The sequence below is a fragment of the Heliconius melpomene genome, chromosome 10 (assembly GCF_056956725.1).
Source record: "Heliconius melpomene rosina isolate 202511_hmr_F chromosome 10, ASM5695672v1, whole genome shotgun sequence".
In the NCBI taxonomy this organism is placed as follows: Eukaryota; Metazoa; Arthropoda; class Insecta; order Lepidoptera; family Nymphalidae; genus Heliconius; species Heliconius melpomene.
The window spans coordinates 15015946-15032528 of NC_140398.1; the positions used below are offsets into that span (position 1 = coordinate 15015946).

Here is a 16583-nt window from a genome sequence, read left to right on the forward strand (position 1 = left end):
TATGAAATGATTAGTGTAAACTGTTGGTCGCGTGCCGGCCATATATTGTAAATCATACATCGCAGCTGAGTAGTTGTGTACAATCTAATAATTATAGAGCATCATTGCCAGTATTATTTAACTTATAATATATTTGTCCTTGTTTTTGTATCCAGTTGATGTGATCTCCCATGGATCTTATAGACATTCTCCTCCAAGTCGGCTCGTTCACCGCCGCTGTAGTGTTTTACTTAATATTTATAAGAAAAACTCCGAAACGTAGAGGCTTCTATCGCGAGCCGGGTGAGTTATTTGGAAATTATCTTTGTAATCCTCGTTGGCCAAGAATTAGATAAATAAATTTGTTTTTTTTTATATTGTATAACGTTTTTGTAAAAGGTTATATCAAAATTGAGTAGGTATCATTTTATTTTGTTCGAGCAAAATAATGCTAACCTTGAACTTTATTATAATTTTGTTGTTAATGTTTGTTTTTTATATAGGTAAGTAGGTTGCCGTCCTTGTGAAAGATTTGTAGTTAATGATTGCGGGTGCAATGAACAATTCTATATTTTATATAAAAACATATAGGTACTTGTAAGTAAATATAAACTTCATTTTAAAACAATATAAAAACTTTTGTATAGCGTATAACATGACCATCATGGGTTCTAATACCAGTTGCATTATTGATAAATAAGTATATTCTACATATAAGTGTTGTGCCCTGGGTTTTGTTAGGTAGAGCGTATTTCTGAGATCTCTATCAACATTCAGCGACTCTAATTGAATGAAAAGTGGCAATTGAAGTTATAATTAAGTTAAGTAATAATTGGGTTTACCTGCATATCTTGAAATTATAAAAAAAATCAAATCCATGCCACATACTATATTGTAGAGAATTTAGTTTCTAATGTGTATATAGGAATATATTTTTTTAGGATGGAACTATCCACTAAAGTTAATCTTAGCACGATATGCTGTTAAAAGATGGAAATCGCAGTTAGCACCACAACCATTACATGAAACCCCAAATCTTGAGAAGAATGAGGGTTGGGATTCCATTGCACTTCGAGCGTCTGCTCCAGATGGTTCAACGGTCTTATTGTGTATCAGAAAAAGTTTTAATAGGAGAAAAGCTATTGCTGAAGTCACAGTATTTGTGAAGTTAGCTGATGGGAAAAGTTATAGGTTACCGCGTAAGTTATTCCATATTATTTGTGTGGCTTTTCAATAAAGTTTTTTTTTATATGAGTAGAACATTAGGATAGTGAGTACGTGGCTATTATAAATTAACTTGTGTAAGTCCTATATTGTGTTCGTCATCCATGACGTTGGAATTGTGGCGGAAAGTGGGGAATGGAATACACAGGGCCATATAAATACCTATATGCATATTTTTATTTAAGTAATAATGTTGGTTTGCGTATACATACTATATTTAATTTTAAACTTACTAAGAGTGAAATAAATGTTTCTCACATTTAGAACATCCAGAGACTGCTGTCAGTGAATGGAGTGATATCGAGGGAGGTTGGTGTGCTGCCGGCCTAAAGATACAAGTATTGGGGGAGCAAGAAAGATTGAGGATTGTGTTCAATGGATTACTAAATAGCGTGGAAGACAATAAAACGCAGCACGTCAAGTTTAATTTTATGTAAATTATGTTTTTACTAATAATTTTGGTATACCTATAGTATATTTTTATAGTAGATATATATTTGAGGCGACCGTCCAGTGAGACAAAGCTTCCCTATATCATAATAATTGTGGGTTCGGTTTCGATTCCTTCTAAGGAATGGTTAATGTTGAGGGAGATTAGAGCGAAATGCTAACGTATAATAGGTCTAGTAGTTCACTACCTAGTTTCTCGACCTTGCTTAGCATAAACCGGTTTACAGCGCTTTTTGATGAGGGCAACATTTGACCGCGGAATAAAAAACAATTTAACGCCTTTTGCCGCATAGCAGGATAGGCAGGGGGCCTTAATCATAAATTGAATATCTATGAGTGACAACGGCATTTCAAGTTCGATCTCAGACTTGAGAGCGATTTATAAATACGGGCGTAAGTGTTTGTCGTTCGTTCCCTCCAATTCGAGACAGTGTATAAAAAAGGTAAAAAGTAATGAAACATATAGGACCTTTAATCAAACTATTTATATATATTTCAGATGGTCATCAGCTACTAGTGTAGTGAGATACCCACAAGATTGGAGCGAACAGCTAGCTGCTGAAACCCTTGCTTTAGAGCCGTGGCGGGATGGTGGTTGGCCATATTTACTGTAAGTACTTTACATTGTTTATTATATAATTGTGTTAATATAAAATATTAAAACATAAAATCTTAAAAACAAAAATAAATTTCCAATATAGTATCACGTTATCCATTTTTAAGCTATTTTGATACCATTTAAAGGGATTGTGAGAATTGAATCCACTCCTGCTTGAAAATGATGTGGACGACACATATTTTTTATCACTATAAATTTATTAAATTACACATACATGTAGTGTCTAGTGTTTTTAACAGTCAGTAGTCATATTAACTTTATTCTGTTTTTAAAGAAATTCATGTGGAAAAGGCTCCGGAAGTTGGATGCAATGGGGAACTATCCAAGGAAGGTTCCAAGCGTTCGATGCAAATGGTGTTACAGAAATAAGCGAATATCTTCGTATGAGAGGCGTAAGAGAGCGAAGTTATGGCCTAAATTCTAAAGACGTGAGACGAACATTCACATTGACTGCAACCGCTACAGATGGCACTGCAGTTGAAATTCGAGGCCTGTCCTTTTATAAAGACTTTACTCAGTAGGTATTTGTTTTATATTCAGATTATTTTTATGTTATTCTTGTTAGATATGTAATTTTTTGTAGATTGATTAATTGATGATTTAACTAAAATAAAGTATTAGGTTATCTTCTTGACACTAAATTCCCTCTACATACCCTACGCTTAAACGCTGATGAGATATTACTAATTAATAAAGTAACCATTTATTAATTACAGGTGTATATCGGGAAGTGTAAGATTTCCAAATTTTAAGGTCAGCAGCATTACGTCTACTGACATGATTATGTCCGATTTTTGTGAGAATAAAGAAGGTGTACCAAACACATATACTATAAATGTGAGCGGTAAGGCAGGCACATAGTGAAAACTAATATTTAAAAAAAATATTTTTTTCATAAGTCTTTTTTATTTTAATATGAAAGAGAAAGGAGAAAAATTTATGATAATACTCTTAAATTTATATACTCTCCTAATCAGTTTTAGTAATAAGAGATCTTGGTGCATCTGGTCTTGGTGGTGTGGAACAGGGTCTGACGCGATGATTACCAGATATATTCGGGAGGTTGTTTATATTTAATCTATATTTTTTTCCCGTGCTGGTCCATAAGGTGCAACATTCCAAGGTTCCCTCTGCCTATACCGCTATGTGCGGAATACAGGGCACGTACACACATTTTTTTTATATTTATTTAAATAATATTTTACAGCAAATAACCGCACATTTAAAATAGTTATTCGTATAAACAAAGACGGAGGTGTACTTTATTCAAGAGGACTGCAACTGCAACAAACGTATCGCACATTTAGTGTCACTATTGATAGCTTTCACGGTACTGGTGTTTTGGAACTTGGTTATGACAGTTTAGGTAAGATAATTCATTCTAATGTAATATGTTAATTAATATGATTTTGGATAAAATACCATTGTACCTAATATTTTTTTTCCCTTCTGCTACAGTAATAGTGCCAACTTTATTTTGCACATTTAATATATCGAACATTACTATCAGTATAAGAGATGTAGGCCAATTGTCATAAAACTCGTCGACGCGTCGCACATCTACACAGTATGTGAACACTCACACAAATGTAAAGCTCAGCTTAAACTTTACGGACAGTATACAATTCTTGTTATGCAATAAAACTATATATCAAGAGTACAAGTTCTTTGCTTATAATGAACCTTTATGTATTACAGTGGATAAATCAGATGTGCCATTAATTCACTCACCAAGACTAAAATGGTTAAGTAAAAAAGAAGCAGGCAAAGTGGACTACTGTCTCCCATTCGAAGCAAAAGCTGCGGCATGCAAGGAATATGTTGGAGGAAAAGGTGCTTCTTTGGCGCTACTAGCGTCTGTGCAAGAGGAAAAGGTATTTTTTGCTTTTTTTTTAGAAAAACAAAATTTTTGGACGATTAGAATCCGCACTTCTTTGGAAAACGTCCAAGCGCTCTGACCAACTAAGCCATACGTTCTCATCGGGCTACGTCGAAATTCTTATATACTACGTTCTAGGCTACGTTATACGCTACGTTCAAATTTTTGTGTTTTCTAAAAAGTCTTTTTACTTCCTCAGTGTGGAATAACATTTTAAAATGTAAAAAAGTATTTTTTGTTGGTTTTTAGCATACATTGGGTCAAGTGTTACTTTTATTTGCTGAATTTCTTATAGGAGTTTCTTAAGCTATACTTATAATGCATTTAAAGTTACAAGCCACGTTCCACGTTAAATGTTTAATTTTTTTCATTACTTCCGACCTAAAAGTAAAGTTTTTAATTTTCTACATTTATCAGGGTTACCGCGTACCTCCTGGATTCTGCATAACTACCCTAGCATTGAACAAACATCTTGAAGTCAATAGTCATCTCAAACAAGCTATTTTAGAAATTGAAGCAGCTAACGAAAATTACGATGAAGCTAACTTTAAAGAGAAATGTCAAAAGTTAGTATGCACACTATTTTTTTTTTCTCATTCTTCATTCTCTTTAATTTTTTTGCTCTCTTTAATTATGGTAGTTTCTAGAACTACCTAGATATTCCTCATAAAATGCGATTATGGTGGATGGTGGATTGCATCAAATACAATTTGAAGCAATAGTTTTAATTTTAATATAGTAATCTTTAAGTTCCAAGTCTGCAAACAAATGTACAAGGGTTATCTTTGAAATCCTAAAAATTTTAAAAAGTAGAGAATGGTGTGACATGTTTTTTTCTGCCAAATAAAAATGCAAATAATATAAAAAGTACCAAAAATTATGTATAAAGTTATTATTAAATTTAATAAATAACTTAAAAGCCATTTGATTAATAGAGCTGAAATTAAACATATTGAAAATAAATATAATTATTTACTTATTCTATTTTTAGAGCAGTAGACTTATTCCTTGCTACTGATATTGTAGAAGATGTGAAGAATGCTATATTAATTGAACTCAATAAATTAGAGAAGAAGGCGATCGCGCAGAATTATGGCCCCGAAATACGATTTGCAGTTAGATCTTCAGGTATTTATAGTGGCTTACAAATTATAATTTGGTAGGTACATTCAAACACCTAATTGGTAAATAATATCTATACTTTTTTTATTTTGTTATTTATTGAGTAAAAGGTAAAACTGTTATATACAGAAACGACAAAAAATAATTTACTTTTAAAGGGTATCACATATTGAAGCACATAACTACAATACAATATTTTGATTCCTTAATAATATATAAATTAATTCAACAGCGGTAGGAGAGGACAGCGAGGCACTGTCCGCAGCGGGACAGAATGACACAGTTTTGGGAAGTGCAGCGGACAGAGTGTTACATGGCGTACGTGTTTGTTGGGCATCTATGTTTGCTTTTACTAGTGCATATTATAGAAGGTAAGATACGTTTGTTTTATTTATTCTTAATCCATTTGACATTATGTATTGAGTGCCGGAACTCTTTGTCTTACAATAATTTGTCACACTTCGTCGTCGTGGCGCAGCGGCACAAGGGTGTGACTGTAACGCGACAGTTGTGGGTTCGATTCCCACTCGAGGAAGTGAAATTTTTATTTACGTTTATATTTCCATTTCTTCGCTCTGGTGTCGAGGCAAAACGCGGCGTTCTGCCACTCAACACGCAATGCCTCCAGAATTCGGCAGAAAGTGGGGAACGGAGTAGCAGCAGAGTAGGCAGAGGAAACCTAGTGTTAAAACACTCCGTTTCCTACTTTCTAGTGATTAAATGTAATTATCATATATATTTTACAGACAAAACGGCCAGCCATGCTTGTGTGAAGGTGGTGTAGTAGTGCAGGCGATGGCGGCGCCGCGCGTCGCCGGCGTCATGTTCACGATGCATCCGCATCAAGGCGATCCTACTAGGATTCTTATTACCGCTAATTATGGTTTGGGAGAGGTATTTATAAGGTATTTTTTATAGAGTTGGCTAGAGTATATTTTAGGAAGGTAGAGTGGGGTAGGGTAGACACCAAGTAAGTAAGACATTTCGTTCCCCACTTTTAACCAATTTTCGACGCAATAAGTGGAGAAACTCAAGGTGGCACTTTGTTTTCAGAGCGAGGAAATATTATGAACAATTACTTTTCCTCGAGTGTGAATCAAAATCATAACTGTCACGTTCTGAGGAACTGACCCATTGTGCCACGACGATCCCAATTCAGTTTTGTACTTAGATACGACAAAAAAATATATTTAGTGGGATTCCTACACGAACGCCTTGCAAACGAAGATCTTAATATTTTTCAAAATTCATGAAGGTTTCGCTTTTCTAACGAGGATACTATTCACTGAATAATTTTATAATAACTTAAATTGTGTAGATAGTTATTGCTAAACTTTATAATTTTACAATAAGTAAAAAAATCATAACTTTATACTCAAATTTCGCATTTACAGAGCGTCGTATCGGGTTCCGTAGAGCCAGACACAATTATTGTTAGACGGGATATCGACGGAACTCTATCCATTGCTCAGATCGATCTTGGTTCCAAAATGCACAAAATCATAACTAGTGATGCCGGCGTTACTTCCCAAAGTGTTACAGATAATGAAAGAAATAAACCATGTTTATCTGAATCAGAAATATTCAAATTGGCTAAACTAGGACTGTCACAGCAAAAACTTTGGGGAGCCGGTAGAGATATTGAATGGGCTATTAATAATGTAAGTAATGATAATAATATTTATTATTTGATTTGGACCTAGCCCATGAGATTACCGCCATGTGGGATGTCAATGCGACTATCATTGTGCCGATAGTGGTTTCGGTTAACGGTTTAATAGCGAAAAGCCTCGACCAACACCTTAAGAGGCTATCGCTTAGCTGTTGGATCAAGAACTGGTCACTTAAAAGTCTTTGTTTTTGTTTTTAAGGATGACATATTTTTGCTGCAAGCTCGACCTATAACGTCTCTTGAGCGATGGACGGAAGAAGAACTTTTGCACGAATTCGACTTCCCGATTATGTCCGACGATGAACTAATCACGTTTGCTAACACTGGTGAGGTAATAATAATAAAAAATGGCTTACTTATTAGTTTCTTTAAATATTTTTTTAATTTTTTTAATGCATGAAACAGGTTCCCTAGTTCAGCAACAGAAGTATCTACAAAATTATATTAACTTTATAGCAGCTATGTGCGGGAGCAAGAAGAAAAAACTTCAAATTACATCTTCTTTATCCTAGAAATTGTTTAGATCTATCTGAATACAAAAAAAAAATCACCTACATAATATTCTAATTACATTCTAGGTTCTTCCAAAGCCAGTAACACCACTCACCTACGATTTGGTCTACTGTAGTTTAGAAAAAGGAGTGTCTACTTTGATAAGAACCAACCACGACGGATACGATAAAAATATTATGGTAACACATAATAGGTGTGCTATTGCTCTTTATAATGTAAGTAATATATTTTTAACATCTCCTTCTTCATGAAATATAGATTAAGATAGTAGTATCACTCATGACATTATTCCTAAAGTCAGATACTTAGCGCTTTTAATTACTAAATCTGAAATAATCATAAATATAACTTAGAAATATCACGAATCGTCGGCGAATCACGATCGACTAAAAATGCTAGATTTATAATCGCATATTTTAAATTTTATAAGAAATGTAAAGAATTTAAAAAACTAGTCGTCGTCCGCAACTTAGTTTGTTATTTTAACGTAGCTTGAAGAGAACGTATGGCTAGTCTAGCTGGCTGGTCTTCACGCCCGGTTGGAATCGTACTACGTTCAAAATGATATACGTTTTCTATAAATTAAAACATAATATTTCTGTTCTTAGTCAGTATACCGAAGAGTTCCAAAAGAGATTGACATTAATATTCGTATGTTGGAAATGTCAGTACACGGACACACAGTCGCGGACGACGCCATTATTAGTACCGCCCTTCACAGACGTGCGCCGCAGATAACTGATAAAATTGTTGTTTTATATGACATGGTTAAGGTAAGATGATGTTATACAATCACTAATGGTTTAAAACAAAAATATGTTAAGTTTTTAAATAGATTTTTTTACAGCAGTAGCTGGGTAGCCATAGGTAATTTTATTGTTAAGATATTCCTTTTTCCACTTTCCTTCGAATTCTGGAGGCATTGCGTGTTGAGTGGCGTCTCTTTTCTATAAAAATATTATTACAAATTATTGTAACTGCAAAATAAAATGCTATTTACCGAATAAACATTAAATATTTTCTTACTAAAGACTTCAATAAGAAACTTGACCGTTTGTAATTAATAAAAATACCCATATTATAACTCACAACAGGCCCTACTACTATCAAAACGGCGTATGAACAATGCAATTAAAGACATTAACGTATTGAACTTAAATTTGGACACAAAGGATCCTTCAATAGTATTGAATAAATTAGTATCGACGGAGAAGGATATGCTCAAATTCATGTTAAGTCATGGGACCACCAGCGTTGTCAGCACTTTCACTCAGTTCATTGCTATGACTGTTCTTCTGGAAGGGAGATCTGGTTAGTATTTTCACATATTTTAATGGGCAAGAAGAGATAGAGTGGTCGTGGCTCAGTCTGACTGAAAACGCGATGCTTCATTAACTACTATTTTAAAATATTGTATTGAAAATAATACAATTCTTATAGTTTAAATTTTTTTATTGTTTGGATCATCATACCGAGTGAAGCGAATCTTTGTTTTTGTTTTAGTCTTCTATTTTTTAATAAATTCCTAAGTGAAGACTGTGACCACAGTTGTTTAGACAAGGCAGATTTACAAACATAAATTGTTAGCTATTCATTATGTCAAGAGAATAAAGGCCAAAATTAATTTTCATAATTTCTAATTAAAATAGATTTCACACCAGACGAATGTAACGAAGTTAGTGCGCTTCTTAGCTCCGGGGATGTTCTATCAGCAGAGGTTCCATTTATTATGGCCAAAATCATTAAAAATTTAGAAGGTTGTGGGAAATTGGCAGAGTTCCGTGAACAGAACCCAAAGACAGCTTTAGGGTGGCTGAAAAGCAATGTTCCACGCGTTTATAACGATGTTTGCACGTTTTTGGATCAACACGGACATAGGTCTATTATGGAAGTAAGTATAATTTGCCTACATATTGAATATTTCTTGCTGTTTAAATATTTTCAATCAAAAGTTGTAATAAATACAAATTTATGTCATTATAGTTAAAAGCTTCGTTTATTTAAATAAAAAGCGTCACTTTCATACATATTTGCTTTACTTACAAGCAATATAAGAATATGATACTTATATATTATTTTTTTCTAAGAAAAACATAATATACTAGAGCCTATATTACTAGAGTATATATTATGATTTGTTGTAAAAACTATTAAATTTTCAGTTTGACCTTGCAACAAAACCATGGATTTTAGTGCCAGAGGAGTTGATGAAGTTGTTAATGAATCTACCTGTATCTAAAGTAGATACACCACACAAAACTAGTGACGAAGTTATTGCATCTCTAAAGACGCCTAAAAAGCCAAATACTAGGTAAATTAATAATATTTTTTTTGAATGAAATTGTATTTATTACATTTTGATTATTTTTCATGAGTTCATCAATTTGTCAATTCATCAGTTTATCGCACAGCTCTTTTACACATGGGAAATATAGAAAATACAAGAATATCAAGACATCATTAAACATCAAGTCATCACATCATCAACATCAAAAACAATCTCATTAAAGAAAGAACACACAATTATAACAGATTAATTTAACAGGAAAATATTACGCTGGGTAGTACCATTCTGTCATGGAGCAGTACGGAACAGGGAAGCGACCAAGGCTCATCTTATACTAGCCGTACATAAACTGCGTTTGGCTGCTTTGAGACTAGGAGAACTCCTCGTGCAGAACTGGTTCCTGCCGTTTCAAGATCTCGTCTTTTATTTCACTCTAGCTGAACTTAAGCGATACATCGCGATGAGGGATCCAGCCTTGTTGAAAAAGTACGTTTTTTTGTGAGAGTTCTTGTTCTTCTTGTAATTAAATTCGCACATGCCTATAGATACCAGAGAGCTAATTGGTTATGTTTATTTATAATCCCCAAATATAAAAGAAGTGAATCGGATTAGTATTTTAACAGTTATAAGCAGTTTGCCAAGACGAGGTAGTGATAGTGTAGTAGTAATTATAGTAATATAGTTAGGTTTTTAAATTTTATTTACGAATATAATTACATTAATTAAATGTATTTTTAGACATTAATAATACCAGTGCCGGGTGTATGCGCACAGAAAATTTCAGGCTGGCTATGCCTTAGGTGTTAATATTTATTCTCCAACAAATTTATTTGACAGAGAAGATCAAACAAAAATAAAATTTTCTTAAATCCTAGGGCAATGCAACGCCATCAATTCTTCCCCGCTTGGAGCAAGTTGAAATTTGCTGAAATGCATACAGGATGGGTGGAACCCGTTAAAACTGAGGGGCCGAAGATAACGAGTGGTGAAGTCAAGTTAAAAGCTACTTCTGTCTGTGGAGGGGAAGTTGTGGCAAGAGTGTGTGTCGTTAAAGACTTATCTGAGGTAAGTTTAAAAATATAAATTTTTAAAAGTTTTTAAACGTATTTTAAATAATACTCTAATCTTTTTCACCTACATCTACTCTCTTTTACACGAGTTCGCTTATAATATTATAGTTCTTTATATTTTTAGACAGCTTTTAACAATGCTGATAATTTATTGCCAAAATTGATTAATTGTCTTCCATTATATTTGTCAAATTATTGTCAATAGATCCATGAGTTACAGCAGGGCGATGTACTGATAACGCACTCTACGGATATTGGCTGGTCTCCATACTTCCCTCTACTCACTGGCATTGTTACCGAACTTGGAGGACTTATTTCACACGGTAACTATAGTATACTGTATGCAATCCACTATGTGGTGCGCGCGTTGCTCGACTCTAGAGCAAAGAAATGAAAACATTAAATATTTACTTCTTCGAGTGGGAATCAGACCCACAACCTGTCGCTTTGGCCACGATAGGCCTTACGTCATAATTCGGTACATATTTATGAATGTATTGTAAACATAACAGTTTCAATACGAAAATTATAAACTTTTAAAAATATTATACGAATTTTAGGTGCTGTAATAGCCCGCGAGTATGGTTTACCTTGTATAGTGGGCGCCACGGGCGCCACCGACATGTTTACTACAGGAGACATCGTGCGTCTTTCTGGAAACGACGGGTACATTGAAAAAGTCACCATCGTTAATACGGCAGAAGATAAATGATTAATAATGTAAATATATATGAAATAAATTGTAAATTTTACAAACTGCAATTCTTTATTTTTAATATCACAACAAAAACAAAATATTCCAAAAATATTGTGCTCCAATGGTATATTGGTAATAAAATAAATAAAATGCGCTAATTTAGAAACAATTAGTACTTGTATATAATCCTAAAATGGCCAACTTTTACATTTATACTAAAAAATCAGCCCACTACTACCAAAATACTATCAGAACATTTCCATAAGACTATCATCAACATCATCATCAAACACTAAACCAAAACCAAAATTTCAACAACAAACACCATCAAAATAATAACAAAAATCGCAAATAATTTGACACCTACATCCTAATCATCGCCATCATCACTCGGCCAAAACTAACAATTCATAGCAATTAAACGCAAACGGCCGTCCGTATATGACGACGTGACAGCGGCACGCGGGTGCGAGCACGGCGCCCACGAGGTGCGCGCCGCGGTACAGCACGCGGCCCACGAGCACGCCGGCCGCCACCCGTACCGCGCGTGTACCTCGCGGCCCCTTGGCGAGGCCCTCTCGTGTGTCCGAGGACCGACAGGCCATCCACGATACTTCAGCGTTACACATTACCTTTTGAGGAAATACTTTTATTTTTTATATATAATGGAAAGTGCTTCATTAAATTAAGGAAAGTTAGACCCTATCGTGTCGGGTCTGAGGCCCAACATGTCATCCACATCGTTACACTTTTTAAGCCAATATATTTATGATCAATGAGATGTGATCAGGTGAACACCATTAAAATGGTGAAAAAGAAGTGTAATCATTTGGATATTCCACTGTTATTGTACAGACTGGTATGTTTAATGCACTTGTGGGCCACAAAGCATCACATTCTGTAATAATAAAAGTAATAAATGTTAAACCACATCATTTCTATAATCTATCATAAAAAAAATGTCGGTGTAGTCGCTAACTTCATTATGCTGTACCAATCCCAGTAAAACATGTGAAAAATTGCATGGTAATTTAGGGTATCTAAGGAAACCTAAAATAATTAAAAACCGAGGATTACTTTAGCAAACGTTATGTACCTGATATTTAGTGTAGTGATGAACTTCACCGTCGCTGTATACTGTGCAACAGTGCTTAGACGGGTGAAGGGCTGCTGGTAATACACTGCATCTATAATAATCGTTACCCTTTTAGGATGCACGGAAATACCAATTTATCATTAATTAATGATAGTAGTTCCTATCATTATATCACTTAAGTAAGATGTTCCTAAACATTTGACTCAAATATAAAAATCAAGTAAATAATGCAATATTATCAATTAATATACTTGTGTGTAGTCCGGGCCACCCAAATGACTTCCCCTTCATATACACCCGCGGCGACAGCACCGCTGGGCACCGCGCCGCACGCGCTCACTACCCACATCGCGCCAGACTTGCTGAGCTCTGGCAACCAGTCTAAAACAATTGTTATATTTGTTAAATAGCTTTACCCCTGATTGCAGAGGGGCATATAAAAATCAAGGCATTGCGGGCTGAGCGTTGGAACTTAAGGCATCTCAATGCATTTTGTCTTCATTATAATTTTTTCTTGAAGGGAAATTAAAATAATCACGTATATTCCTTCGAAATGAGGTTAAATCACATTCATCAATAAAGTTGTTATTTTTTAAGTATAAAATGTCTCAGTATTTACCTAAGCAATATTATAAAACATTCTCACCGGTAATAAGCATTTTATATTTTTGTTCCCAGCTGACTTTTAAATGTGTATTATACTTTTTCCAATCTTCCACATATTCCTCAATTTTGCTCTTAAATTGCTCCCATTTACTATTTAAGTATGAAATAAAATTTGTATTTGTAGGCTATATAACAAAAAAATAATAAGTTTTGATATATATTTATTTATACTAACGTATTATTTGTATCTGCCGTCGTATCATAATCTTGATCAATTGAATCTGTTTCTCTTATCTGTTCAAAATCAAAGTAAATTAAAAATTAAAAAAGGAATACCTATTATCAAAATATATATAGTTATATGTATATTTAAGTGTTTTACATACAACTAAAGTCAACCATTGGGTCCATGTGTGAAACATATCAATGATGTCTAACATCTCCTGCTGGCACTTCATATAAATTTCAGTTTTAAGAGTGGCTCTAGTAGGAGAAACAATCTGCAAAATATAAATAACACCATATTGAATATTCAATTACTTATTTGTCTCGACTACCTGAACAATCATAGAAAAAAAAATATCGTACATACTTTCTTATCTCTGTACCTAAGTGCAAGACGATATGTTAACTGTCTACTGAAATTGTTGTACTGCCGCCATTGCAGTGCATCTGTAGATGTTTGCCTTTGAAATATTGCCCAAGATTCTTCGGTTTCTGCTATAAAGGAAGTATTTTAATTTTGAATGAAATCAATTTACTTTCACACACTTTACCAAACGCGATTGTTATTTACCTATTTATATTTTTCGAGTTTGTCTGCTAAGACATAGTGGCTGTGAATTCAACAAACTTTTAAACAAAATATATGTACCATTATTTCGATAGTTTAAAGCGCGATCTATATTCCCTTGTATCCACTTTCGCCACGCTTGAACATTCCAGGTCAAGCTTACCATCATGGCGTGCCAATCGGCCATTTGATCTGTTGTTATTATTGGAGCTCCTGCAAGAAAAAATTATAAAATATTACGTAATGTAAAGCATTTTTACTGGATATTCAAACAAACAAAACCAGTCACTAAAGTTTGCGATTTATATAATTTCCCAAATTTTATGCTTGTAATTACTATACTGAAAGCCTCGTGATATTTTACTTTGTTCTTTACATATGCAATTCATAAAATTATCCTCGGTTTCAAAATTAGAATATACTACATATTTAATATTTAGTAAGAACTGTCATAATTACGTGTATTATATCCCCGTTTGCCTAAAGTCCTTTTGGATATGGAAGGGTCACAAGTTCTTGGTGTATGTGATGAACTTTGGTCTGGCTCAGTTTTTACAACTCTGGCAAACATTGTAGTAGGTGAATGCCAAAACACGTGTTCAGTATTAGGCTTTGCATTTTCCGAGCTGCTACTTTTAGAAGTCAGGAAAGATGAAGATGCACTTTCTTGATTATTTTCAGGTCCAAGACACATATCTCGCTTTTCGACAGCTTGCGTATCTTTAAAATTTGCTGACACTCTTGGTGAACCAATAGGAGACTTAATTGTAATACCTTGTGTATGTGAAGATGTTTGAAACGGTTCCCTTTCATATTCTGACGAATACAAAAGATATGAAGCAGTGGTCTTGCAGTGCTCAGAAGGTTTCTTGGCCGGGCAAGATTGAGCATACGGTTTTTCACCTTGACTTGGTAATATTTTCTTTGATTTCGAAGGGCAAGGTGTTAGAGATATCCCAACCCCATTGGTGTACGTTTTAGAAGTTCCAGGAATGTCATCATACAAATTTTGTAAAGAAATGTGGCGTGAACAGTTACAACAGGGTTTAGCAACACGACGCAAGATTTCATCGCTCCATAATTCACATTGAACGAAAACGTTATTCATGCATTTACAAACTTGTATAATATCTGAAAATATCATATATTATGTTTATTATATCATACAAATGTACAAGAATATATTGGTACAATAAATATATTGTACCAATATATCGGCGATAAATATATCGACAAAAGTATTTTAACAAAATATAATATAATAAAAAGTGACATTACGTGGTTGCAAGAAGTGGACAGCCAGATACATAGTCGCATCTTCAATAACATCTACAGAAAAGGAAAAAAATACTTTTACAGTGAACAAAAAGGAGGATATTTAATATTTTTTATATTTCCAGAAGCATACCGTCCATGAGGGCTAGGTATTTATCAGGTGTACGCGAGTTCATCAAGTTGCGTAATTTTATTTGTATCTTCCTTGAAACTACAGGATCGGCGCTTGGGACACTTAACTGGTCACTGTTCTTTGTGCGCAATCTATAAGAAAACAAAAAGTCTTTTTTGTACAAATATATACATAATAGCATTAATGCTTTTAGCCCTATTGGCCTTTACAGCGAAACCAGTTGAGAAGAAAAGACGATACTCTATCCCTGAAAAGGTTGCGAACACTACAATTTTCTCCGACAGGATGACGACAGAAACAAGGACGTCTCTGCGAGATATACCTCGGCTTGCGGCCGTCGATCAGGCTGGAAAATTCCTTATTCGAAGCAAACCAGATGCGACGTGAAGACGCGACTCGAGACAAACTAGATAAAAAGCAACTTTTTGTTGTGAAAACGGGGCAAGTTAATAAGCTACATTCACATTCACATTTTTATTGTTATATAGTCTTTGTATAAACTCTTTCAGGTTTCACAATCTTAGGACATTAATTTCAAATAATAATCACAAAAGAGTTAGAAAACATTTCTACACTATATGACATTGTTACTGAAACATAAGAGACTAACGCATCAGCTCCGTCACCGAAAGTTCTTCGGACATTACCATGTCGCAATAACACATTATCACACTCTGTTTCCATTTCCTCTGTTAGCACTTTTAATGCTTCCGTTTTTGTACCTAAAGAGAAAACACAAAGAACAATTAGAGAAACATTAAGAAGCGTTGTAATTATAATAATGAAGGTACTTATTTTATCCAATAATTGTCAAACAAGCATACCTTGTAAAACGATGTAAGAGACAAGCAATCTTGTTGTTTCACTTATAACACCTTAAAATAACAGAAAAATGTGATTAATTAATATATATATATATATATTGTAGTAGGTATTTTTTTAACAAATGTATACCCTTACCCGACATGGCGGTTTTGTCGTAGTTTACACTGCTGCTGTCCATTAAGATTCTCAATTTACCTTCAGTGTTGGATTGCAATGATGAATTTGGTAGTGCTATCATATCTTGAAATGTTGTTAGTTGACGGAGACTATAATTGTTCATGTTAATTGATTATAATATTCGTTGTATATATAAAAAAAACAGAAGTTATATAATTCAATTATT

At 34.1% G+C, this 16583-nt stretch overlaps 2 protein-coding genes across 2 annotated transcripts in view; one reads left to right on the forward strand and one right to left on the reverse strand.

Moving 5' to 3' along the window:
* Positions 1-11577, forward strand: LOC146535872 (uncharacterized). The gene is made up of 23 exons (XM_085190616.1): positions 1-282; positions 921-1178; positions 1468-1636; positions 2153-2263; positions 2547-2789; positions 2989-3116; positions 3480-3638; positions 3971-4146; positions 4569-4717; positions 5143-5279; positions 5506-5644; positions 6020-6167; positions 6668-6934; positions 7145-7276; positions 7524-7673; positions 8067-8231; positions 8553-8769; positions 9108-9349; positions 9621-9769; positions 10004-10231; positions 10621-10810; positions 11021-11138; positions 11376-11577. Exons 1-23 carry the CDS (start codon positions 171-173, stop codon positions 11525-11527), a joined length of 3939 nt encoding a protein of 1312 aa, XP_085046742.1. The 5' UTR covers positions 1-170; the 3' UTR covers positions 11528-11577.
* The window catches only part of LOC146535873 (uncharacterized), a 22808-nt gene continuing 17795 nt past the window's right edge, over positions 11571-16583 (reverse strand). Inside the window, exons 45-58 of the mRNA XM_085191189.1 lie at positions 16376-16506; positions 16240-16290; positions 16026-16137; positions 15416-15546; positions 15286-15336; positions 14467-15138; positions 14089-14220; positions 13807-13934; positions 13601-13714; positions 13450-13508; positions 13255-13364; positions 12860-12989; positions 12609-12699; positions 11571-12144 (exon numbers count right to left, since the gene is read on the reverse strand). Of these exons, the coding sequence (XP_085047315.1) occupies positions 11899-12144; positions 12609-12699; positions 12860-12989; positions 13255-13364; positions 13450-13508; positions 13601-13714; positions 13807-13934; positions 14089-14220; positions 14467-15138; positions 15286-15336; positions 15416-15546; positions 16026-16137; positions 16240-16290; positions 16376-16506 (2158 nt within the window). The 3' untranslated portion in view covers positions 11571-11898. The remainder of the gene's footprint in view (positions 12145-12608; positions 12700-12859; positions 12990-13254; positions 13365-13449; positions 13509-13600; positions 13715-13806; positions 13935-14088; positions 14221-14466; positions 15139-15285; positions 15337-15415; positions 15547-16025; positions 16138-16239; positions 16291-16375; positions 16507-16583) is intronic.

What these genes read in the sequence shown, in the direction of transcription:
- LOC146535872 (XM_085190616.1), top strand. Translation starts at nt 171, where the DNA reads ATGGATCTTATAGACATTCTCCTCCAAGTCGGCTCGTTCACCGCCGCT. An exon ending in GGTGGTTGGCCATATTTACT is followed by an intron (nt 2,264 to 2,546) that starts GTAAGTACTTTA and finishes CTGTTTTTAAAG; the next exon opens with AAATTCATGTGGAAAAGGCT. An exon ending in CGTCTGTGCAAGAGGAAAAG is followed by an intron (nt 4,147 to 4,568) that starts GTATTTTTTGCT and finishes TACATTTATCAG; the next exon opens with GGTTACCGCGTACCTCCTGG.